General features: G+C 42.2%; 1 protein-coding gene across 2 annotated transcripts; it reads left to right on the top strand.

The window, feature by feature from the left end:
- The first annotated feature begins 549 nt into the window (after positions 1-549).
- smap2 (small ArfGAP2) lies at positions 550-24,807 on the top strand. 2 transcript variants are annotated; one of them, XM_049603013.1, is made up of 9 exons: positions 550-981; positions 16,543-16,676; positions 17,621-17,785; positions 17,961-18,020; positions 18,353-18,410; positions 18,545-18,702; positions 20,181-20,361; positions 20,522-20,913; positions 20,999-24,807. In XM_049603013.1, the coding sequence occupies exons 1-9, from the start codon at positions 876-878 to the stop codon at positions 21,122-21,124; spliced, it is 1,380 nt and encodes a 459-aa protein (XP_049458970.1). In that variant the 5' UTR covers positions 550-875; the 3' UTR covers positions 21,125-24,807. The 2 variants fall into 2 exon arrangements, with proteins under 2 accessions (XP_049458970.1, XP_049458971.1); XM_049603014.1 differs by lacking the exon at positions 17,961-18,020.
- Positions 24,808-25,593: the final 786 nt, after the last annotated feature.

Genomic DNA, 25,593 nt, shown 5'->3' with positions numbered 1-25,593 from the left:
GTATTTGAGAAAAGAAACTGTAAATAAAAGCAAAGTACTGTTGTTATCACTTTCCTGCACAGAGTGTTCTCTTTTTAGGTTAAAAACACATTTTGCGCTTTATTTTGACGACACAATAATTCTGTTTCCGGTATATTTGCTTCACTTTACTAGTGGCCTGATTCAGTCAGCTGTCTCACTGACTCTTTGCAGGTTGTTATATCGCCGCCTTGCGTCTTGGAGGGGAACTGAGGGCCACACTGAAACCTACTTCCCAAAAACTTCTTATAATTGACCACAGGATGGCGGTATATGTAATTTATTGACAGTAGAATAAACCAAACGGCCTAACACTTATTTGTAAAGCAGGGAAATGCAACTTTAAAAATATATTATAACAATATATATACATAAAAATATATAGAGATCATGCACATATTGGGACTTTTTGCAGCTGTATTTGGAGAACAATGTATTATAGAGAGTGTGTGCGCGCGCGCGCGCGCAGGTGTGTGTGTATGTGTAGGAGAGAGAGAGACAGACAGAGAGAGAGGGCTGGATGATTCAGTACCAATCACTGATAGGTTACAGATGCGCTTTGAAGCCGATCTCACATTTGAAGCTTGGCAGCCGCATGGTGTTTTTCCTCCACGTTGCGTCTTGATTAGTATTAGTATTTGCACCTCGAATAACCCGCATGCTGGTTGGCTGAGAGGCAGTCATCCCATCTTGGTGAAACAAACTCGCCCTGCTCTACATCGAGGAGGAGGAGGAACCAATCGCATCGGCTCTACACACACACACTCACACACACTGCTTTAATTTTTCTTAATAAGCGGCTGTTTGACAAAGCCGGTCACGGACTGCAGGGGCTGTGGAGGAGGTGGACCGGTGCGATGATGACGGGCAAATCTGTAAAAGACGTTGACAGATACCAGACTGTCCTCAACTCTTTACTGGCGCTGGAGGAGAACAAATACTGCGCTGACTGCGAATCAAAAGGTAGGTGACTACAGATGTCTTGTTTCACCATGCCTGCTAATGGCCAGGGCATGAATCGACCCTCTTGCTCATTTACTACGCTGGAAAATGCGGCGTTGCATTCATCATCCCTCGACCAATTACATTGTACTATGGTGCAAGACACGGGGCTCCATCCTCACAAGGCTGGAGCATGGCATGCTGCTCCATCACCAAGTCATTAGGTGTCCATAATAGCAGGCAGCACAATAGATAAAGACATTATAAGGAATACCTTTCATCTAAGAAGGGTTTTGTTTATTATAAGAGCTGGAAACTATATGACAGGATGAAATAAGCAAATGAGATCATTAGTGAAATGACTCCAGCTGTTGGGAGCATCGCAGACACCTGAGGCTCCCTGGACCCCGGTATAGAGACACAGCAGACACAGAGACACACTGACTTTGAGTCACCCTGAACACACTGTTCCTGCAGTCTGAGTGCAGATGGGGCAACTCTTCACAAAAGGGCACAACAGTATTCTCACATTATAATGGAATTAACCACGGGCATTGTCAGTCTGTCATCCTCAGCACTTACTTATAGTGTTGTAGTTACAGTGAATTAAGTAATTGGTTGTAGAGAGGTCATACTGTCCCTCATGTTTTTGGGGGGATGTTGGTGTGGTAACCGTCTGATTACCACAGATTATTTTACAATGACTTTATAAGACTCTCAGTTGTGTTTATGCGTGTCCACTGACCCTTCAGTCCGTCTGTAGCCTCACTGAGGCCTTGAACCATGCCATCAGCTATTTGCTGAACCTGTTTTACCATGCTGGTGGGTAAACGCTGCTGTTTTGGTCACAAATACACCGAGTGTGAAACTGAGTCAACAAACTGATTCTCCAGCTTTTTATCTTCATTTTGTTTTAGGATAAACTGTCAATAAGTCGATGATATCTGCTGCTGTAACGTGCACACATGCAAACATGTGCCACCACGGGCGGATTATGAGACAGTGGAGCCCTGGGCACAGACATGCAGAGGGCCCCTCCACCTCTCACATAACAGACTTTGTAGTTGTTTAGCCTCTGTGGCTTTGTGTCTCTTTGTAGTTGTGTTGTGCCTCTTTATGGTTGCTCTGTGTCTCTTTGTAGTCATTTCATGTCTCTTTGTGGCCATTTTGTGTCTCTTTGTAGTCGTAATGTGTCTGTGATTGTTTTGCCCCTTTTATGTAGTCATATTACGTCTCTTTGTAGTTGTTTTGTGTCTCTTTATGGTTGATTTGTGTCTCTGTCGTCATTTCATGTCATGTCTTTTTATTGTCATTTTGTGTCTCTTTGTAGTTGTTTTGTGTCTCTTTGTAGTCATTTTGTGTCTCTTTGTAGTCGTTATGTGTCTGTGGTTATTTTTCCCCTTTTTGTACTCATATTACGTCTCTTTGTAGTTGTTTTTTGTCTCTTTATGGCTGATTTGTGTCTCTTTGTAGTCATTTCATGTCTCTTTGTGGTTATTTTGCCCCTTGTTGTAGTCATATTACGTCTCTTTGTAGTTGTTTTGTGTCTCTTTATGGTTGCTTTGTGTCTCTTTGTAGTCATTTCATGTCTCTTTATTGTCATGTTGTGTCTCTTTGTAGTTGTTTTGTGTCTCTTTATGGTTGCTTTGAGTCTCTTTGTAGTCTTTATGTGTCGGCGGTTGTTTTGCCCTTTTTGTAGTCATGTTCTGTCTCTCTGTAGTTGCTTTTTGTCTCTTTATAGTCATTTCATGTCTCTTTGTGGTTATTTTGCCCCTTGTTGTAGTCATTTTGTGTCTCTTTGTAGTTGTTTTGTGTTTCTTTGTAGTTGCTTTGTGTCTCTTTGTAGTCATTTTATGTCTCCTTATTGTTGCTGTGTGTCTCTTTGTACTCGTGATGTGTCTGCAATTGTTTTGCCCCTTTTTTGTTGTCATTTTGCATCTTTTCGTAGTTGTTTTGTGTCTCTTTATTTGCTTAGCATCTCCTTACAGTCATTTCATGTCTCTTTGTGGTTGTTTTGCCCTTTTTTGTAGTTGCAAGTCTCTTTGCATCTCTTTTCAGCTGTTTTGCATCTCTTTGTGTCTCTCTGTAGTTGCTTTATGTGTCTTCGTGGTCATTTTGAGCCTTTTCATGGTTGGTACGTTTCTCTTCAACTGACATTTTGCCAGTGAAGTCCAGGGGGCCCCTGACACTTTGGCCCCCTGGGACTTTGCCCAGTTGGCCTGTCCAGTAATCCATCCATGTGTGGCTCTCTGGGTCCACACAGATGCAGTGTCATGCACACAAAATCACTTCACAAACAGCGTTAGCTCCTAAAGATAAACCTCAGGTGGCTAAAATGACTTGCTTCTTGTAAGTTATGTCAGGTTTTATGGAAAACTTTTAAGAAATATATGCTGTGCTGGTGCCATGTTTTAGTCGTAGTCCATTTCATACCTATATGCTAGATTCCAAACTGGCTCTGATGTAACCCAGCGCCACTGCTGCTGCTGAGATTGATGAGATTGGCTTCTCCACATACCATGTCCGAAATGATTCAGTGGGGAAGCTGCATGTCACGTTTCCACTTCCACATGACTGCCACTGCTCCCACCTCACTCATAAATTCTGAAGTGAGGGCCCGAATGTACGTAAATCCCTGCAGGCTGTCACGCAGGAGACATCCTTGGGATACCTCATGAAAACTTCATGAATGATATGTGTAAGCAGCTCCCCATATTTAACAGGGATTAAGATGTATTCTGTGGTTTTGCATTCGTGGTTCAGATGTGTTTGCTTCCTAACAGACGCAGAAACAGACAAACAGACAAATGGACAGGCAAACAACAGCAGAGAAACCTGATGTGTACAAAGCACAGTCAGAGGCAAAATCAATAAGTTATCTTTACTTTGGATTTGAGTACCAGGCTGTGTCATGACAGGGGGAAACATTTCTGTTGTAGACAGGGACACTCAGAAAAGTGCAAACAGACGCTTGTTTTGTTTCTTTTTTTTTACCTCCAGTAAGTGGAGGTCAGTCTGGGCATTTGTTCTCTGTCTCTCTTTGTATTTCTCAATCGGTCTGGTCTCTGTTCATTCTCAACAGTCTGCGTCTTTGTATCTGCCAAATGCTGGTAAAAATGATCTGAGGTGCTGAATTTGGCATCACAAATATTTCATAAGAGGGACTCAGCTGGTCAGGTGGTTGATGAAAACAAAAACAACCTTCAAATGCGGATGTAGAGAGAATGATTTCTCTTTTGGTATTAAACCTTACGTAACATAAAATAACATCATTACACTGATACAGATTCACTACCATAGCCTACAGTTAAATAAAAAGTTCAAGCGATAATCTGCAGATTTTCACCCAGTTTTATCATAATAATGTGAGTATTATGTGTAAATAAACTATGGTAAACTTCCCTCTATCTTACCGGCAGCCAAATCCCCCAGCTTGGATTTTTGCTGGCTTTTGGGCTCTTGCTTAAACTACAGATTGGACTATGAACGCACCACAGACACTATGAACATAGAAGCGGATCAAGAGAGAGCCACCTCTCTCCCTCATTCACTCAAATGCAGACCAAACTCAGATCAGCCTGTAAAACTTGGCAGTGTGAATCAAATAGGCTATAAACCAAGATTATGTTACTGCACTATTTCTTGGCTAAAATGTCTTTAGAATAATATTTCAGTGCACTGTTTGGCTGCAATATGAGAATGTGTAAACAGGAAGTGGGTGCAATACTGCTTCCTGCATTGTAAAAAGGTAGGCTGAAAAAAGGAATGGATCAAATGGTAAAACTAGGTAGTGCTGATTCTTCTGCTGTTGCCTACTTTCCAGTAGTGCATTCTGAGGGTTGTAGGTTTCTGCCTCTTGAGCAAAGGTAAATGTTACACTCCTTTTCCTTTGTTTTCTCTGGTCATGTCGCACCGATTTTGAACATATTTGCGTCTATACACAGCATAGACAGCCTAGGTTTATGAAAAGATCATCTTTCCAGAGGTGAACTAGTTTTTAACTACAGAAAATTCTGAAACCCATTCCCCACAACGTGTAGTAAGCCTAAAAGTTATTTTTTTTTTTAGTTGTAAAAGCAAATCCATCACCTGCCCAGTCTTTATCTTTAGTATGTCCTTTTAAAATGGATTCTTCATTTCTCTGCTTTCTGTCTTCTTGCTTAATTTTCCTGTTAAAACACAAAAATCCAACTTCCCCGTCAGAGGTGAAATAAGGTTTCATCAAACCCTGCACAGCACGTAGACAACTGCAAGATTAGTGGAGTACTTTGTTAGGATGACATGTGATGTCAAGGTCTTAGTTAGATTCAAACCAGACGTCAGTACACCAACGTGAATGCTTCATTTTACAAAACAAGGTTTTGTTCCAGCGCACGTGGCCTTTGGGTGGTCTTTTTAATAAGATATAAATAGGGCTGCAGACGGTGTTAGACTTCAGGCGAACGCACTTGTGACTGTTCAGAAGTCAATTTAAAAAAGCAAACTGTGATCAGACTCTCGCAGCCCATCTAAATTTATGCCTGTTCTTTCTAAGACAGTCGACAAAAGCAGAGGAAAATAAAGGATACAGCGTCGTATTTGTGAAGCGGTCCTGTGAAGCGGTCATGTCCCCAAATCTGGGACATGTGGAAAGAAAAATCATTTAGGTTTGATTGTTGTCCTCCTTTTCCTTACACACTCAAACACGAGGTCATGAAGCAAACCTGTGCTTTGCCTCTTTGTTTGATTGGTGTGCCTTCACTGTGCAACAGACTGGTCTAATTAGACTGCAGATGAGATTAGGGGTTAGCGGAGAAAATAGCAGCCACACTCATACAGATATACACCAAGCTCTAGCTTTCATCCAAAGGAAAGTGACTTTCCCTCTGATCATTAGTGGCCTTTTGCTACCATCTAAAGCGTGTTTTCTGTCAATTATGCAAATAAGTATGTCTTGCATTTATTATTTAACCATGCAATAACATACGGCTCCACACCAACTGAAAGGTCACACATCACTCACTCATGAATCTGTGCTAATAAGGTGACACCATAAACTAGCTTGGTCCTTGAAAAGAGGTATTTTAACTCCACCCTGATTTGCACTTTCTCTTGAATCTGTAAGTCTTTCTCTTCTGTGCATTAGCTCACAAGCACATGCTCTCTCACGACCACACACTTGTGCACACATGTGCACACCTTAAAAGCATTTGGCCCCTCCCCTTCCCTTTCTCAAGTCAGGCTTTTGGCCATATGGCTCGTGATGGGGTTTGGCCTAATCTTGTTTGCTTTGACATAGATTACTGTGCGTTTATCACCTTCCTCCCACTGGCTGACTGAGGAGGAAGTGGAGAGACATGTGGAGCCAAGTGCATGCTCACACTGGCACGTTAAAACACACGAAAACACATTAACAACGCCATTAGGTCATCCCTATCGAAGGGAAATCTCTATTTTACTGCCTGTGCTGCCCAACTTCCTGTCTCTCTTCTCCTCTGTACCACGTGACGTACTGTACTATTTGTTTATCACTTCCTCACAGTGTGACACTTCTACTGTAAATCCTCAGCAGTGCCAGGAAATAATGAAGAGATGGGGGGAGAGAGGGTGAGGCGGGCGCATAATGTAGTCAACACTTCTACCTCTGGCTTCAGTCTCAAGGGGCTGCTGTGTGTGTGTCTGTGTGTGTGTGTTTGCATAAAAGCCTCCCTCTTTTATTGTCTCCATTGTACTTGTGTTTACGCGCACACCGGGCCACAGTTGCCGTGGAGATATCACCTGGTGATATCGTGCCTTACCCCTCCATCACCACCACCATCTAGCCCCCCTCCCCTCACACCCTTTAATCTCATCCAATCAGAGGGCAGCAGGGATTTCCCTTGAAAGAAGGAGGTGATTGGCTGTTTGTGTCCCCTGGCTGGAGTTCAGAGTCTCACAGTACCAAGGTGAGGGTGGCTCAGTATAGTGTATCACTGTATGTGTATATACTGCCATGGCTAGATGAACCTGCAAGGGGCCCTTGGGCAAACATAACATTCTGGGTCCCTGTAAACTCCCCTGATCCTTCCAGTATGTGTGCAGTGTGCACGTTATTCCTGGAATATAACATGGTCACAGGTTTGCTGTGTGGTTTTTTGATTAGATATCAAGACACGTAAGAACAGTATCAACGAAAGGACTGAGTCAAAGGACACAGGGCCCGTCTATAATACATGGACTGAAGATAAGGTAGTAAATAGGGCTCCGTTCGAGGTATACCGTGGAAATTTGTCAGTTACTGTCTGTAAACACGCTCGCTAGTGAAAGTGAAAGTAAAAGCCGACCCCAGATTCACCACTCTTGTTTGGTGTCTCACCTTGCTGTATTTGCATTTTTCCTGTGCTGTGTCTTTTGGATGCTGCTTACAGTCTGGCACCTGGTCGCTACTTTTGTGTAAAAGCCCGATACACATCCATAAACATCCCATACAGAAAATAAGAAAATGCAATCAAAGGACAGAGTCTCTGCAGAAATATACCCCCTGCACACTTCAAGTGGGGCTTTAAGTGAAGTGAATAACATTTATCATCTTGTTACATTGCAATATTCCATTGGGAAACCTTTTGTCCTGGCATTCATGTAGATGCTACTTGATGCACTCCACCCACCCGAACACCGTTGCAGACCAAGTAAACCCCCTCATGGCAACGGCACTTGTCGATGGCAGTGCCCCCCAGCAGGACAATGCACCATGCCACACCACAGAAACTGCTCAGGAATGACCCCAGGATCAGAACAAAGAGCTCAAGGTGTCGACCTGACCTCCAAATACCCCAGATCCCAATCTGATCGAACATTTGGGGGATGTGCTGGTACCCCAGAGGTACCCCCGATCCACAGTGGGCGCGTCGTGCTCTGACCTGTCAAGGCATGGACACAGGACCTCAGGAGGGTGTCCTATAGTGTCTAGCACCAACACGTTGGCTTCAGATCTTTTGGGTCCTGTGGGTTGTGAGGTGGGGTAACAGCACGTCCCACAGATGATGGATCAGACTGGGATTTGGGGAATTTGGAGACCAGGTGAATGCCTTTAGGTCTCTGTCACTTTCCTCGGGCCACTGAGCAGTTTTTGTGGTGTGGCATGGCACATTGTCCTGCTGGGGGGGGCACAGCTACTGGGGAGTGCCACTGCTTTAAGGGGGGTGCCTGGTCTGCAGTGGTGTTTAAGTGGATGGAGCATAGATCTTATCACATAAAGTCTGATAAGGTCATCAATCCACTATTCCTATGTTACCTGGAAAGTGACAATGAAATGTGACAGGAACAATATCAAGGCACATTCACAAAGGTAGCAGGTACTGCAGGGCTATTGTATTGGTGCCGTTATGTCGTTCACCCATTTTGTGTCACCATCTGTAGCTTTCAAGTAAAAATCAGTAAAGGATGAGTTTATATGGAGTATTGTAGGTAGTATTTTTGCTGTTGGTTGGCATGGCATCGATCTATCTCTGTGTTTATAGATTACGGTAAATAATAGGTATAATAAGACTTTTGTACGGTACTCTCCAAAAGATTGCAAAGTTCTCAAACAGCTGTACTAATGCACAAATGCATACACAGTACAGAAATAATTATATAACTGCAGAAAGTATAAAAATGAAATCAGGATAAGTACAAAATCAAGTATATTTCTGAGAAGAATCTAAATCTTACAGTGACGGTGTGTCTTGCTCGTCTTTTGATGTGTAACCCATTTAACTTCAGTGACTCACCTGCAGGATCACAGTCGTGACAGTCGCGCTGTAACACAGATGGTGGGAGTGTATTAGTAAATTATCAATAGGGGTCCATCTGTTTAGCTCAGACTGGGACTGGGTCACGGGGAGGCCTCGGGGTTTCTGGAGTGCTTCAGATGCTGAAGGGCTAGAGAACGGGATGAGTGTGTTTGTACACGAGTGTGTGTTTGTGCGGTGGTGTAGGAGGGCGTAGGATCCACCGATGACTGAGGCTCTGTGGGATTAACTGGATGCGTGCAGAGAGCACCGTTTATCCTTGTGGGATATAGGCTAATGAGCCATATGCACATGCTTTTGTGTGTGTGTGCGGGTGTGAGAATACATATGTTTGGGAATGACATGCGCGCTTATGGGTGTCACTATAGGTGTGTGCTAGAAAACCACCCCTGGGAAGGAAGACGTTAATAATATGTTTGTGAATATATGATTCTGTTATTTAGCTTAGTTTATTTGACATTATGAGAAGGAAGGCATCACATACAACTACAGAACTGTCTGTGCCTGTGGGGTGCTTGATAGGAGTGATGCCAGTCAGAGTCCAGGTGACCAGGTAACATCATACAATCAAGCAAACCTACACAATATCAAATTGCTGGAGCCACAGGACGTAAATGAACAGGTACCCATGTTGGTGTTTGAGATACTCAGGGGCTCTGCTGTTAAAATATACCAGTTGGAATTGCTTCTTCACCCAGACCTTTACAGCACGCCTCTATGTTTCAGATCGAGTAGTAAAAGCAATTCATCAGCAGGAGAACAACTCAAGAGTCTTGATTCCTTTTATCAATTAAATGAGCTTTTCTGATCAAAGACCCGGTTTTGTTGTTCACTTTTCCCTGGGTCTATAATGCTGTGCTCTCCTAATCCAGATTACTGACAACAAACTAACAAAGGGCTTTGCAGAAACAAATCTAAGCAATAAAACAATCTAATCTCATCAATCGAAGGAAATACTGCTGTGAGCGTGGTTGTTAATGCATCATAGTGCTTTGTATTGCTCTCTTTCTATTTTTAAGACTCTTAATATCCTAATAAATCTGATGAATGAGAGAAATTCTTCCCAGTTCAGGGTTACCTACAAGGCAGCCATTGATTTCCATTTATTTCTGTATGGTATGAAAATCTGTTAGCAGCCTTCTAAAAAATCAAAGTTGCATTGCCATTATGAGGTGTTAACGTTGCATTTGGATTGCATGCGATACAGTTTCAGATTTTGTATGCATTTTTTCCACCTACAAAGTCATCACTGACTCCTATTCATTTCCATATGGTATTGAATTAGCAAACTCTTGGTTATAAAAGTAAATTTGACTTCCGTAATCCACTGCTGTAAATGTCAAGTTTGCATCATTTTAAGTGCAGGCTACATCATGCGACATGGATCTGATAAACTTGGGTACGATAAGTTTGATGTATGCAGACTGTACAATGACAACGACCACTGAATCACAAGCTATGATGTACGATAGCTTCACACACTGAGTGCGCAAGAGTGCTGCACGCTTGCAACATAGAGGGTTACATTATTAAATAATGTAAAGTTTTGTGGGCACTTTATACTGCAGTGTGTCAATGTGTGTGTTTGCTAGTTATGCTAGGTTGCTCACCTGGCAGCTGCAACTCTGCCGCAATTTCCGTCCATGCTTCGTCCTTCTTTATGTGATCATGGTAAGAGCTGGAGGTCATATCATACAGGCAAGGCTTCTGCTGTCACAACTCAACAAGATTTTCCTCTTTGCTGGAATCTTGCACATTTCTTTCAGCACATTTTGCCTCCAATGACAAGCTGCTATCCGTCTGGGTTTTTTTTTTTTTTGGTGTAGCACCAGTGCATCATTTCATGCAGCATTTCTATCACTTGGTTAGTAAATGTACGTAGGCCATAACAGCAGTCACATTGTGAGATGGTCAACCCAAATTTCTGACAGTCAGAATTTTATTTAGACCATGTCCATCCTTGAAAGATATCGCCATGTTTCTTTCACAATGGTTATCTTTTGTCTGGGACAGCCCAAAATCACACTGTGTACACTGGGCCTTAGTCAGCATTACATTGTGTGGTAAAAATGGGTCATGGCAAGATGGCAACCCGACATTCACGAAAAGCACTGCAAGATTTCCTTTTCCATGTTTCAAGAGATCGTTTTAGCCCAAAGCATGATCTCTCCCTAACCCTATCCAAGCTTCTTGTATGTAAACTGAACCAGACTTTAACTACAGCATTGTCACATTATGAAATATAGGTTTTCCCATATTTCCAAACAGTTTCGCAAATCTGGGGTTGCCATCTAGCCACAACCGAGTTTTACCGCACATTGTAATATTGACTAAAATAATGCAAACTTGACCTTTTCTGCGGTGGATTACACAAGTCCAGTCTACTTTATTTATATAATCAAAAGTTTGCTACTTCCATACTATATGGAAATGAATGGGAATCAATGACAGCCTAGTAGGTGGATAACATGCATTCAAAAATTCTATTTTGTCAAAAAATAATACAGACTTTATTTCTTAAGAGCCTGCTAACAGATTTCCATACCATACAGAAATAAACTGAAGTCAGTGGCTGCCTGGAAGATAACCCTGAACTCATCAAACTTATTAGCATATTAAGTGTCTTTAGTTTGCTAATTCCATACGTATATGAAAATGAATAAGAATCAATGGCACCCTTGAAGGTGGATAGAATGCATACAAAATCTGAAACCATATAACATGCGTTTAAAAATGCAATATCACTAAAAATGTCAACACAAATGCAAATTACTAACCTAAAAATCTCTATTACGCTGACATTGCCCTTTGAATGTAACATTTTCTTGAAGGGAAGGATTAAAGATGAAGGGTACTTGAGGGAGAAACACTAAAGGTGAGGGGTTACAAAATGAGCACAGCCAGTAAAGGTCCTCACAAGTGTTGTGATTCACATAAATGTGTGTGTGGGTGAGTGACAGAGAGGTTCATTATAGATCTCTGTTTGCACTCGCTCGCTGCTCGTCATACCCCCTGTACATCCCAGCAGGCCATCAAACAGCTAAAGTCCACCATTTAATGACTATAAAAATCCCCTCTTGTTTGTCTCTGTTTTTGGCTCTCGCCCCGGCGCTGCCTTCTCATCATCCCCTGATGTGCCTCAAGCTGCATGTTTGACAACCACAACCACACTTTTTTTTTCTTTTTGCCAGGATGATTCATCAGTCTCCTTTGCAAACATTCTACTTTTGGGTAGTTAGCCCTATAAAACTGAATTCATCAGTCAAACCTGGAACATTTAATTATACCTCAAAAGACGGTGTTTGTTCTTTGATGACGTAAAGAAAAGAGGAAGTTTGCTCATCACTCTTACTCAGCTGTGGAGAAATGCATGCTGCAATCCATCCCTGTAACAAGGAGAATCTGATTTGCAGAGATTGTTTCTTCAATCCTTCCTTCCTTTTTTAGAAGTCTGTCCCTCCTACTCTCTACTATATCTGTTCAAAGTACCTGGAGGTGTGCATTGTTGTTGCTGGACAGACAAGCTGTGTATGGGCTCTTACTCAGGCTCTGCATTGATTAGCACCAAAGAGGGTACTGTGGTGCAGTGTGCAGGTGTGATTCTCTTTTAGATAACTAACCTTCACCTCTGACCTGCTCCCTCTTTCTTGGCTCACCTGGTCAGCACACTCCTGTTCACAGCTGAGCACCTGACTCTGTTGTAAGCAGATTAGAAATACACTTGTGCTTACACCACTGGACACATCAACACACACGGTTTGGAAAGAAAATGTCAGTGTATTTCACCGGTGTTCCTGACCGCAACTTGCTGCAATTTCGGTGTGTTTCTCTTTGCCTTACTGACTTAAAACACTAATAATGTTACTGTCTGCAAAATGCCTCTGCTAATTAAATCCATGCTCTGCTTATTAACTGCAGTTGCAATGCCAAAGCAAGTGACTAATATACTTCTTTGTAAATTAATACCACCGGTAAATGCATTTCACCAGTGTTTCTGACTGCAAACAGCTGTGACTTGAGTGTTTTTCAGGGATGGATTTAGTGATCTGGGGGCTCCGGGCAAACACCATCTTGCTTTACTTTCACCCTTTCTCTAACTGGGAATGTTGGTCGGCTGCTAGAAGAAGTACTCACTTTATTTTTTTCTGAAGTAAAACCATTAACTTAATAAATCTAGCTGTTTGGACCCAGCTGTATTGCTCAGGACCCAGTGAAGCAGAGTTTTGAGTGTTCAGCTGTTGCAAGCAGCAGTACCACTTGGCCCGCTCTGATCAGGCATGTTTTGCACTAGTCTCACTAAAAACCCGAAATGTCAAACTCATGCTGGTGCTAGGGGAAAAGGCGGGGGATTGTCCGAGTCAATAGGATTCAACCTTCGGGGTACCATGGGTAGACATTTGAGTCTGGTCCAAAGCGGTGGACCAACAGACCAATAACGGCCACTCCAAGAGCCTCTCCACTAGCCTGGCTAAAGAGAGATAAAAACTCAGTACGACATGCCAAAAAAAAGGCAACAGTGACAGCAACTGGGCGAAACCCCAGAAAGCGAGGGTGGAGAATGCAATAGAAAGGAGAATTAGAGCTGGGGGAGAGAGATATGGGTGGACAGGGGAGAGCAGGAGGGAAGCAGCGGTGGTGAATGAGAGAGATAAGAAATGACGACCAGGACACAGAGGAGCGTTAGAATAAGGATGAGAAGGACAAACTAATTCCATCGTATGGGGAGTTCAACACGATTGACAGTGTCTCTCTTGCTCTCGACTGGTGCCATGCAGTGTTTACAGTAGTTAAGCAGGCTTTGCGGAGTAATGCTACTATTAGCCGGCATGACAGCTAATGCTGCAGCCAGACAGTCAAGGTGATGGACATACTCTGCCTGTCTGTCTGGTGACCCTCTATTGTTGTTTGCCCTCTTGCATTTTTTGCTATTTTAAAAATGTAACCTGCAAACTATTCAGATTAGAAATAAACACAGAGCCAGTCTGATGATTTCCTGTTAATGGTGCAAACAGATTTAGCATCTATAGCTCAGGATGCAACCAAGACACAAAGCTGTTTTTTGACTCTGCACCCAGATAGTGTTTCCGCAGCTGCAGTAAAGAGGAAGGTTTTGTGTTTTCTCTTCCGAAACTCAACTTCCTCTTTCATTTGCATAAAATGGCCTTCCTTTAACTCAGAGCAGCGACTTTGCCAAGACAGAAGAGGCCAATGAGAAATCCAAATCGAAAGCTGCTCCTCCATCTAGTGGCGTAAAGGCCACAGTGCATAAACTTGTAGCAAGGTTGCAAGCCAGGGCTCATAACGGAGATGAGCGGAGAGGGTGGTTCTGCCAACTACAGCAAGCAAGGGAGGGGGGAGCAGGAAGAGTTGGAGGAGGAGGGGCAAGAAGAGAGGAAGATGTGAGGAGAGATGGGGAAGAGGAGCACCAGTATTCTCTTTGAAGCTGACTGTATTCTCAGAAGAGGACGGTTGCATAATTTCAGCAGAAAAATAGCCTGACGGTGTTGTTTTTATTTCTCCCCTCTCAGAGTTCCTGAGAGTTCCCTGACAGCGAGGCACACACAACATGATAGAGAGCTTAAGCTGACGAAGCATGGGGGTGAATATGGGGCATGCAACATTCACATGTAACCATTAAGACAGAGATGGCAGCAAGATGGACAAAATGGCCCACTCAGATAACCGCGCACCCACACACACAGGCTCATGACCAAATGAGTAATCATCCCTGCAGGTATCCAGAGTGTGTGTGTGTGATCGCCTCTGTGTGTGTGTGTGTGTGTGTGTGTGTTTGTGTTACTTTCTACTCCCCCTCTCTCCTCTCAATCTCAGTTATGTAGGCTAACTCTTCTATTGGATCCTATTATGTGTCAGGACACCGCATGACTTACACTGGATTAGATGAGTTCCCAGCTGAATTCAAACTCATAATTGAATTTCAGGCTCGTCTTTCTATAATTGGACTAAAATTAATCAGCTTTTTAGCACTGTTCTTCACCCAGTCCTCTCGCCTGCTCACTCTACCTGTCTGTTATACTTCTTGACTCACTCTCCATCTCTTTCCTTAGTTTTTGTTATGTCGCCCAACTGCTTGAAAAGACCATCTGTTCTAAGTATTAAAGTTTCCTTACAGTTAAAAATCAAGTTTTTAACCTTGTTACATGTCCATATGGTGTTCTTATGGGCTGTAGACATACCATGATCAAAATAAGCAGTAACGCCATGGCTGAACATTCCAGCCTTGGAGCTTCAGTGTACCAATGACAGTCTCACATACATGGATTTAGACAGCCAGAGTTCATATGTCACAAACCTAAGAAACCAATCCAATCAACTCAGGGGGTGGGGCTTCCTATATCATTAGCATAATGCTATAGCAAAACTACATATCAGTATTTTGCAAGCTACTTTTGACTTCAGCTTGTCAGAGCTGGTGATCAGGAACATGGTTTATCTGACATTAACAACGCATTACTCTCTGTTTAGCACGTAGCTGTTTAACATAGTCAAGGCCAAGGCTCATGTTATCTGTTATGATTACGTTTCTAACATTGTAGAGAGCAGTGAGTAGAGTCAAAGGTCTGCAGGTACGCTCAAGCTGCAGGCAAGCAGCTCAGGTGTGGGTGGGGATAGAGGTGGGGCTTAAGTTGCATATTCATATAGCCATATACTAAATGAGGTGAATGTAGTGTAATATCCAGGACATTTTATGGCATGGAAGAAACTAGTTTGCCAGACTAGTTTGACAAAAAGTCCCTAGCTTGCAAGGTCACTTGTGGATGCGTGTTAAATAACACTTAAGGGAGCCACAGTTTTTGGACAGTTTTTTGTTGTTTATGGCTTTTATTTTTGTCCAGCACCTGCCTTAAATGGTTTGTGGATGTGTGCATCTGTTATATCTATTATGGAAAAAACTAGGGTCCGTCCCAATACTCATACTTCCCCTCAAAATTGGCCCTAGCCCTTGTTTTTGCACGTTCCTGCAAAGGACTAGGGTGTCCCAAACTTTAGCAAAGTGCTTTCCAGCCCTTAAAATCCCCACTTAATTTGAAGGGCTGTTCGATGCACACTTACGAACCCATCTCAACTGAAGGGAAGATTTAATTTCCCAGGATGCATTGCGAAACTATCCAGCCAGGCGAGTCTTCCAGGAAGATGGCAGCCTCCATGAGAAAGCCATTGCACAATTTAAGTACTATTTTCCCAAATAAGCATGCAAAAATTCCAAAATATGTTGGAATATGTTTCTGCATTATGCATTGCTATCTGTAAGCACTGAGTTAGAATATGAACACTTGGGGCGTCGGTGGTTTAGTGGTAGAGCAGGTGCCCCATATACAAGGCTGTTGCCGCAGCGGCCCGGATTCGAATCCAGCCCGTGGCCCCTTTGCTGCATGTCATCCCCCCTCTCTCTCTCCCCCCTTCACACTTACCTGTCCTGCCCAATAAAGGCAAAATGCCCTAAAAAATATATTTAAAAAAGAATATGAACGCTTGAAAATTGCTAATTCACGATGTAGCCGACATGAATATCTACAGAGTTCTCTGTGCAAGAAGCCTTCGTCGACGATTCACGTGATGTAGGTGAACATGTCTGTTACGCTAATTTGCATGAAGTGGCATCCCAATTTGTAGGTAAAATTCCCTACCCCTCAACACTACCCCTTCGCCGTTGAGGGAAATCTATCTGGCGAGTGCAATTGAAACCAGGGGGTAAAGTAAAGGGAAGAGAATTGGGATTGGCCCGTAATCTTGATGAACAGAGACAACTTTGTAGCAGTTTAATCGATGCCGAGAGTAGAACTTTAAACACTACCTTCTTCTCTGCCAGGTCCAAGATGGGCATCCTGGAATCTGGGCATCTTCATCTGTATCCGCTGTGCCGGTATCCATCGAAACCTGGGGGTCCACATCTCCAAGGTCAAGTCTGTCAATCTGGACCAGTGGACACAGGAGCAGGTTCAGGTCAGAGGACACAGAAAGGGACATTATATGTGTTAGTGTGTGACACACAGTACAAGGTTTTCACAAGATACTGATTGGGTTCGCATATAATTATCAGACACAGTGTTGGATTCACAAATGCAGACTGAGACGAAATCCAAAGTTCAGGGTTTTTGATACAGTCCGGGTCAGCACAGGCAGAGGTAACCAAATCAACAGGCAGAAACTCACTGGTCTAAATACGAAAAAAGGTCAGTCTCACGAGGAATACACACTAGGAAGAACACCGGAAACCTCACACGAATGACAAGACAATCTAGCAGAGAACAAAGAGAAGACACAGGCTTATATACACTCTGACAGGGGAAATAATTAGACGCAGGTGAAGGCAATCAGACAATCAGGGAGGAAACTTGACAGGACATGGGGAGACAAACAGACTTCCAAATAATAAAACAGGAAACAGAACATTACATTTCAGCGCTGACAATAATAATAGATCTGACCGTCAAAAGGTAGAACAACATACCCAATGTCTACTCGGCATGTTGAGAAAGAATACCTCATTGTTTATCTTAGCTAAGCATAAAGTGTAGAAACAGTTAGCGTGGCTCCTTCCTCTGTAAAACTGATTCTTGTCATTTTTGGTTTAAAAATGACAACCTTCCTGGTTGCTGCAACTGTGTCCGTCTGGGATTTTACTTGCGGTTTCACAAACAGAAGGGGAAGTAGACACTCTCTCATCAGTATGCAGCTCATCTTGTCTGGGTCTGATAAGCAAGACAGTCAGCATTATGCTTCCCACTGTGATCATTTTCCTGTAGTCAGCACATTTATTTTTCTCCTTTCTCGACATCCACAGTGAGAATTCACACTATTTTATTAGCAGTACCTGGATATTGTATCTGTCCTTTATCAGACTGCTTAACAATGTGACATGGCTTGTTGTGTTTCGGTGTCACCAGTGTGTGCAGGAGATGGGAAATGCCAAAGCCAAACGTCTCTACGAGGCTTTCTTACCTGAGTGCTTCCAGCGCCCAGAGACGGACCAGTCTGCAGAGATCTTTATCAGGGACAAATATGACAAAAAGAAGTACATGGATAAGGTCATTGACATCCAGATGCTCAGGGTGAGTCCACACACACACGCGCGCACGCACAGAAGACGAGGCTTTGTGCTTGGTCTCAAATAGCTTTCGTCTGGTCTCTTTTTAATCTACCACTGTCACGATACCCTTGAACAAGGCCACAGCACCTGAAGCGCCTGCTTGCTCAACAAAAAAAACACTTGTTGTCTCTGTACAGAAAGAAAAGAGCTGTGACAATATTCCCAAGGAACCTGTTGTGTTTGAGAAGATGAAATTGGTGAGTTCTGGTTGTATCTTGCCCTTAATTTGTTAGATTTTTAATATAAGCTGATGCAAAGTGCAGAATTAGATTGAGCTGGAGAGCGCTAAGAGAGGAAGACATGAACGAAAGAAAGCGGAGACAGTGTGTCAGTCAGTGAGGACAAGGTGACAGGAGAGGAAGTACACCTTGAGGAGAGGGGTTTTCAGCCAGCAGGGGAAAATTGGGAGTAACTCTGGAAGGTCATTTCACCACCAGGGAGTCTGCAGAAAAATAGGATTCTGGACTCAAGCTCATTAATCAATGCAGACATATTGCATTACTCATATCAACCTTCTCTGTTGTGACAGAAAAAAGACATCAGCCCCAAGACAGATTCCCAGTCTGTCACAGACCTGCTTGGATTAGGTATTGCACCTCACACACGTGAACACACTGACAGTTAAGAGAGAAGAGAAAGACATCAAAATAGATGGGTTATATTTGAATCCTGAATAATTTTGAATAATCAGAACCGTGCCTTTGTCTACCATCTCTATTAGATGCCCCTGCTCCTAGTCATGCAGTGTCTAATGGTGGAGGATGTGTTCCAGACAGTAATGAGAGCCCAGCGGCGTCCAATCCAGCTCTGGCGCACTCTGCCCTGGATCTCTTCAGCTCCCTGCCAGCACCCTCCTCTGCTTCCTCCGCTAAAACCACGGTAATACTCTGCACATGCTGGGCACTGTCTGCTCTCCACCAAACCCTTATGTTTGTGGCCATGCTAGCAGCAACAGCTCTAGGGATGGCAATGTTGATCTGTCAGTCAGTCCAACACCTCCAGGCTGAAATATCTCAACAACTCTTGGGTGGATTTCCATAAAATCTTGAATCTACATTCATGGTCCCAGGAGGATGAATTCTACTGACGTCAGTGATCTTTTTCTCTTGCATCAAGATTATTAGATTACCAATAAATACAGACTGTTATTTAGCCCTCAGGATGAACTGTAATTACTTAACTGATCAGCTGACGTTTCATCTGTCGCCATCATCAGGTCAAAATTTCAATTCGTCCTTTATGACCAAAAACCTGCAACACTAACAACATTCCCATCAACCTCAGCTGTACTTTGTTTTCTGCTAAATAGCAAATGTTAGCATGTTAATATGTTTAACTAGTATGTTGAACATTTCTGTTGAAGACCAAGCCCCCAGGCTTTGCAGCCAGTTTAACATAGTGGCCAAACCATGGATGTACGACTGTGGGTCCCAAAAACTTTTTCCCCAAGACTTATACTGTGAAAGAGCTGTCTGTAAATCAGTGAATAAAAGTAGTAGATAGTTAGCCGCTTAGCCAGTGGAAGTTAGTCGCTCGGCCGGCAAAGTCTCTAGTGCGCTTGCTCCATGGGCCCCACAATGCGTAAGATCTGGATAATTTTATAGTGGGGCTTCATGCGCCATTGAGCAACTTTCATAGGAATGAAATGGGTCCTGGCTCCAATGCTGTATCCAGTTCTCTTTATACATCCATGTTAAACATTAGCATATTAGCATTTTTATTGTGTGCAAGTTAGCATTTTGCTCAAAGCACTACTCTTCCTAAGTAGAGCCGATAACGTGTTTTTAATCCGTCATCCAGGTAAAAAAAAAAAAAAGGTACCCAGAGAAACCTTGCACACTGAGTCCAATGCATTTTATTGTTGTAATTGTAAAGACACATTTCCTCCCTTGCTTCTCTCCACTGGAGTTACTTTTCTAGCTGTCACCACTCTCTCCCTGTGACTTGTGTTTGGCACTGCAGCATCATATTCTACCTGACCTGTTTAAAGTAAGCTATCTGAGTTATGAAAGGATACTGTGCAGCCCACCACATTTTCTTCACTGATTCTTGGTCAAATGTCTCTAAAGACTTTTGACGGATGCAAAAGACGCAGAATATCGAACCTGTTCCAAAAACTTGAATGACAGACGAAAGTGTAAGACTCAGTGGGCAAACGTGACTGACATAACGCAAGGCCATACTTATTTTTAGACATGCAACAATTTCAGATAATAAAAACTGACTCAGTGTGCAAAGGCCTTTAGTCTTGTTCAAATCTTCCTTTTGGGATGCCCTTCTGTCAGTCCTTCCACTGCTGATAATCTTCTCCTACCTTCTTTCTATCTCTCTATCCGTGCCACACCCTCCCTCTCCAGCCTGTTTCCAGCTCCATGCCTCAGAGCAGAGTGACTGCCTCGGTGCCTGAAAACCTCAGTTTGTTCCTGGGTCCGACGCCCAAAGCAGAAGAGGGCACTGTCAAGAAACTGTCCAAGGACTCTATACTCTCCCTGTACGCCTCTACCCCGTCGGTACACGCGAGCAGCATGGCGACTCACGGTGAGAACTGAAAAACCTCTTCTCTGATGTTCTTTTCTCTACGCGTCCTTAAGTCTTGATTCAATGGGTGGTTAGTTTCATCAAAGAGACGTGAGAATTAGTATTAATTGCTTTACAATTAGCAAAATGGACGCTCTCTGTCTGTGATTGTCTTCTGCAGGCTTGTACATGAACCAAATGGGATACCCGACACACCCGTATGGATCGTACCATTCTTTAGCCCAGGCAGGTGGAATGGGAGGCACCATGATGACATCGCAGATGGCCATGATGGGCCAGCAACAGAGCAGCATGATTGGAGTTCAACAGAACGGCATGATGGGACAGCAGAATGGCTTAATGGGTGCCCAGGGTGTCATGGCCCAGCCTAGTGGCGTCATGACGTCACCCTACATGACAGGGATGACCCAGGGCATGATGGGACAGCAGCAGACTGGCATGATGGTACAGCAGCAGAGTGGGATGATGGGGCAGCAGCAGGTTGGAGGTGTACCTCATCAGCAGATGTATGGCGTGCAACATGCCCAGCAGCTGCAGTGGAACCTTACCCAGGTCTGTGTGTGTTTGTTTCGGACCATATGAATTTTGAAGGTAGTTAAAGGTCTGTTTATAACTAAGTGTGTTTTTCGGCTCTCAGATGACTCAGCACATGGCGGGAATGAATCTCTACAACACCAATGGCATGATGGGATACAGCAGTCAACAAATGGGAGGCTCGACAACTCCGAGCTCAGCGCACATGACAGCACACGTTTGGAAATGATCTCATCTATCCAGGAAGTGATGTAACGCCAATAACCCACAAAAGAGAGGGGAACTGAGTCGTAGGATTCTGTGGATCAGACTCTCCGGGAGACATTTTCTAATGCAAGGGAGGAGGAGGAGAAGGAGGAGGAGACAGGTGTGAAGAAGAAGAAGGTTTGGGAAACCACTACTACCTCTCTTTCTCTCTCCTCTCTGCCCATGCTTCCTCTTTTCGACCCATCCATGGCCATGTTTTGCATATTTCCATGCTTGCCTTCAGAACACTTTGGTATGATGACCAAGACAACAGGGTTCAGAGGTTCTCTGGTTAGGACGACACATCTTTCTTTGTATCTAGCCTCCATGTGCGAGTGTTTGCACGCACATCGGCTATATATGGGTGTCAACTAACTGCTGACTTAAAAGTAGTTTTTAGGAGAATTTTACCGTTTTTCTTACTTGATCAGAATCAGGACTCAGAGAACAGCTTAGTCGAGCTTAACTCAATTGGAAGAGGTACTTGATTATTGGCGTTAATTGAATCAAGACTCATTTCTCTTAAAATGAGGGAAACATACTGTGTTGCAAGGCTAACGGGTTAATGTTTTCTAATTTGTTAAATAGTTTAACATTGTGGGAAATATGTTTATTTGCCTTTTTTGCTTAAAGTAAGATGAAAAGATTGATACCACTCTTAGGTCTGAGCGCCAAATATGAGGCTACCATTAGCAGCTAGTTAGCTTCGCTTAGCGTAAAGACTTGAAACAGGGGAAACAACTAGTTTGACTCTGTCCAAAGGCAATGTTAAGGTATTAACACATTATATCTAGTTTGTTTAATCCATACAAAAACCAAAGTGTAAAAATGGCACATTGGGGTTTCATGTGGGAACTATTTTTTGGTCAGTAACTTCCTGGAGTCTTGCCGTCACCATGAGGTTGCCAGGCATTGTATGGATAAAACACATGAGCTTTAGATATGTGGATAGGTGGATTTTGTTAGCTTTGGACAGAGCCAGGCTAGCTGTTTCCCTCTGCTTCCAGTCTTTGTGCTAAGCTAACTTGCTGCTAGTGTTAGCTTCACGTACCATGCAGACACAAGAGTGGTAACCTCTTGTGTAACTGTTGGCAAGAAAGCAAATGAACGTTCAGTTTATGTAAAACCAAAATTTATTCTTCTCTTAATTCTTTTAACCTAGCATTAAAAATGTTTCTTCACAAAAGATAGAGAATGTGAACGTAGATTACGTTGTGTAGGACAAGGGCGCCATTTTGTGAGGAACATGCTCCGTTATCTCTAGATTAGTGTGTGCATCGGAGACTGTAATCCAGTGTTGGGCTGCCAAGTCATATGGATCTATGTTGTTTATCCTCATTAGTTTATTCAACTGCCATTGCTTGACCACTGTAGCAGCCACAGGTAACACAGCATTATCCTCGCAAGATGGCGCCCCTGTAACACAGCGTGATGTCAACTGCTGCCTTTAAATGGAACTCTAGAGGTCACCTAGGCTAAGAAAGCTAGTGAGTAGGTTACGAGGAAATGCAAAGACAACATGAGAGAGAAAAAAAGATATGGTCGTTGGGAATATCAACCTTTTAGCTATTAGCCTAATTTTAGCTGCAACCATTTTTGTGAAGGAGGAACTACAGATATTTTTGCAGCCAGCTTTCATGCGCACAGCAGTGAAGAGTTTGATACATTCGGTGACAATCATTTCAAAGTATATTATTATAGGTAAATCAAGCTAGGCTAGGCTAGGCTAGTGTCTTAATTCATCACACAATGTCAAGCTGCAAGTAGGGAAAAGCAGGAATGAATTAGCCTGGGTCTGTATGTAGGAAAAAATCGTAAAATCTTCCAAAAACCAATGTATCTCCATCCTAAATACTTAAGTTATCCTATCTGTACATCTATAGTAAAATGTAAGAAATCCCTTTAGTTGTTGATAAGTTCGTAGAGCCTCAGTTTCTCACAAGTTAAAGCAGCAGCAAAACCTACCTAATCAGCCCTTACTCATGATGTCTTCTACTCAGTTTACAGAGGGCTTCTTTTAGATTCGATATCTAATCCCGACTTTAAGTGTCAAAAGTCCTAACCTGGATTTTGGGAGACCAAAGATCAAGCTAGCTTTATTAAGGTTGTACAGTATTCCAATGCTTTGTTACATCTGTGTAGCCACACAACTAGTGATTAGTAGGAAATCAAATTAAGCAGTCCTTTAACAGTACACACTTGCTCTTACACGATGAATGTTTGGGCATATCAATTCACTGTGCTATTTCCTCAGCAAGGGTGGGACACTTACAAAGTCACTTGCATGCATGTAAATGTTGAGGTAACGCTCACGCACCTCGAGTTAATCTACCTTGTACAATAGAGGCCTCAAATCGTGTTGAATGTCTGTAAATAAGATTGTGAGAGAGGTGGAAAGAGACAAACTTTAAGGTACAGATCAGCCGCGTTTCAGATTCTTCCACTGAATTGCATGAGGAGAATGTTTATCTAGCTCTGATTATATGTACTGTATGTTTATTAAGATATCCGAATGTGTCTCTCTGAATGTTTCTCTCTTCATGTTGATCAGTCTCTGACCAAGACCAACAAAATGTCTCAACGAATGTGCGCCCTGAATGTGTTTCACGACTGAACTGGACTCCATTTGAATACACACAAAACGAATGAATGTCTGTTTTTGATATTCTACGACTCGTGTACACTGTCTTTTGAATGTCCTGTGGTCAACAGCGTCCTGTCCTGTTTGTAAGTTTTAATGTACCTGTCTCATCGTCAAACTAGGAGCAAACTGTGACCAGGCTGACGCATTTTCAGGTCACTCAACGGGGGCGTTTACAATTTGGCCAAACCACATTGTGAAGCGAAAAGCGATTGTACGACCACAATCTGTCACCTCTCGATGTTTTAGTTAACCCTTCTACACCTCGCCCACACACGCCATCTCTCTGTGTCCTGATTTCTCTGAGAGCGTTTCTAAAGATGTTCATTCTTATAATTGCATGAAGCCATTGTGTAAATAATCTGTCTTTCTGTTTTTCCGTAGGAGTACTTAGGTGTTAATTGCCACTCTGAATGTGACGGGTAGGAGCTAAAAGAGAAATAAATTAACATACTCTGGCATAATAAGATTCAAACTAACTGCTGCCAATAAACAAGCAGTACAGCCTTTCACAACTCAGAAACTCGTCCATTCCTTCCAGGTATTTCTTTCAATTTTAGCTCATTTGGTGGCAATGGAGGCAACAGTGTGTCAGCAGCAGTCACTTTCTCTGCTGAGAGCAATATCACCATAAGACAATGTGTCATCTCTGCAGTGTAACAGCAGATCTGTCAGCAGATGACGAGATGTTTCTGGAGAAGCAGTAGAAATCTGTCTCTGTGGGCGATGAAGCTTCACCTGAGCTCTTTACGTTGTGATCATCTTTTAACTTTAGTTTGCTTGTGATCAGTTCCTTTTTTTGTCTGGTATATTTTCTGTGAAATAAGAGCAATTAAAGGAATGTATCTTTTTATGTACTTGTCAATCAAGATATTGTGTACTTTATTCTTTATCAGAATATCTCTGTATATTGTGTTTCTTAAACAAGATGGATGAACATGTACTGTATATTAGTTCTGCATTTTTTTCACATGCTTCGCCCCCTTTTGATCTCATGTCGACACGATTAGTCACTTCAATTTGAGAATATGTAACATATGATATTTGTCTCTGTGAAAACATAAAAAATAAATATTGTTTTGATTAAATTCTATAAATTGTAGTGATTTGAAATTTTTACACAATCAGTCCCGCCCAAGTACTAACATTCTTTCGCCTGTTTGAGTGAGGCCTATGCATGACTTGAGAACAATTATTTAAAGCAATACAAACCACACTTTTTGTCCTTGGACAGAATAGTATGTGATTTTTTACCAGTGTGATGAAAAAAAAAGATCTCGTTAGTCATAGTGAGAAACTTAATTGAACTAATGACTCCCTTACCTTGAAATAATGAATTAGTATAAATAATAAGAACATTTTCAAAAATAATAATGAATAAAATAATAATAAATAATGAATTACTTATCTTGAAATAATGAAACTTTTTTCAAAAATAATGAATAAAATAATTAATTGCTTATCTCAAAATAATGAAACTTTTTTCCAAAAATATTGAACAAAATAATAATGCATTACTTACCTCAAAATAATGAATTAGTATCTCAAAATAATTAGATTTTTTTCAAAAATAATAATGAATAAAATAATAAGAAATAATTAATTCCTTATCTCAAAATGATGAATTAGTACCTCAAAATAATGAAACTTTTTTCAAAAATAATTATGAATGAAATGAAATAATAAATAAATACTTATCTCAAAATAATGAATTAGTACCTCAAAATAATGAAACTTTTTTCAAAAATAATTATGAATGAAATGAAATAATAAATAAATACTTATCTCAAAATAATGAATTAGTATCTCAA

This window comes from Epinephelus fuscoguttatus, linkage group LG17 (assembly GCF_011397635.1).
Source record: "Epinephelus fuscoguttatus linkage group LG17, E.fuscoguttatus.final_Chr_v1".
Lineage (NCBI taxonomy): Eukaryota > Metazoa > Chordata > Actinopteri > Perciformes > Serranidae > Epinephelus > Epinephelus fuscoguttatus.
This window is presented reverse-complemented; position numbering and strand designations above follow the sequence as displayed.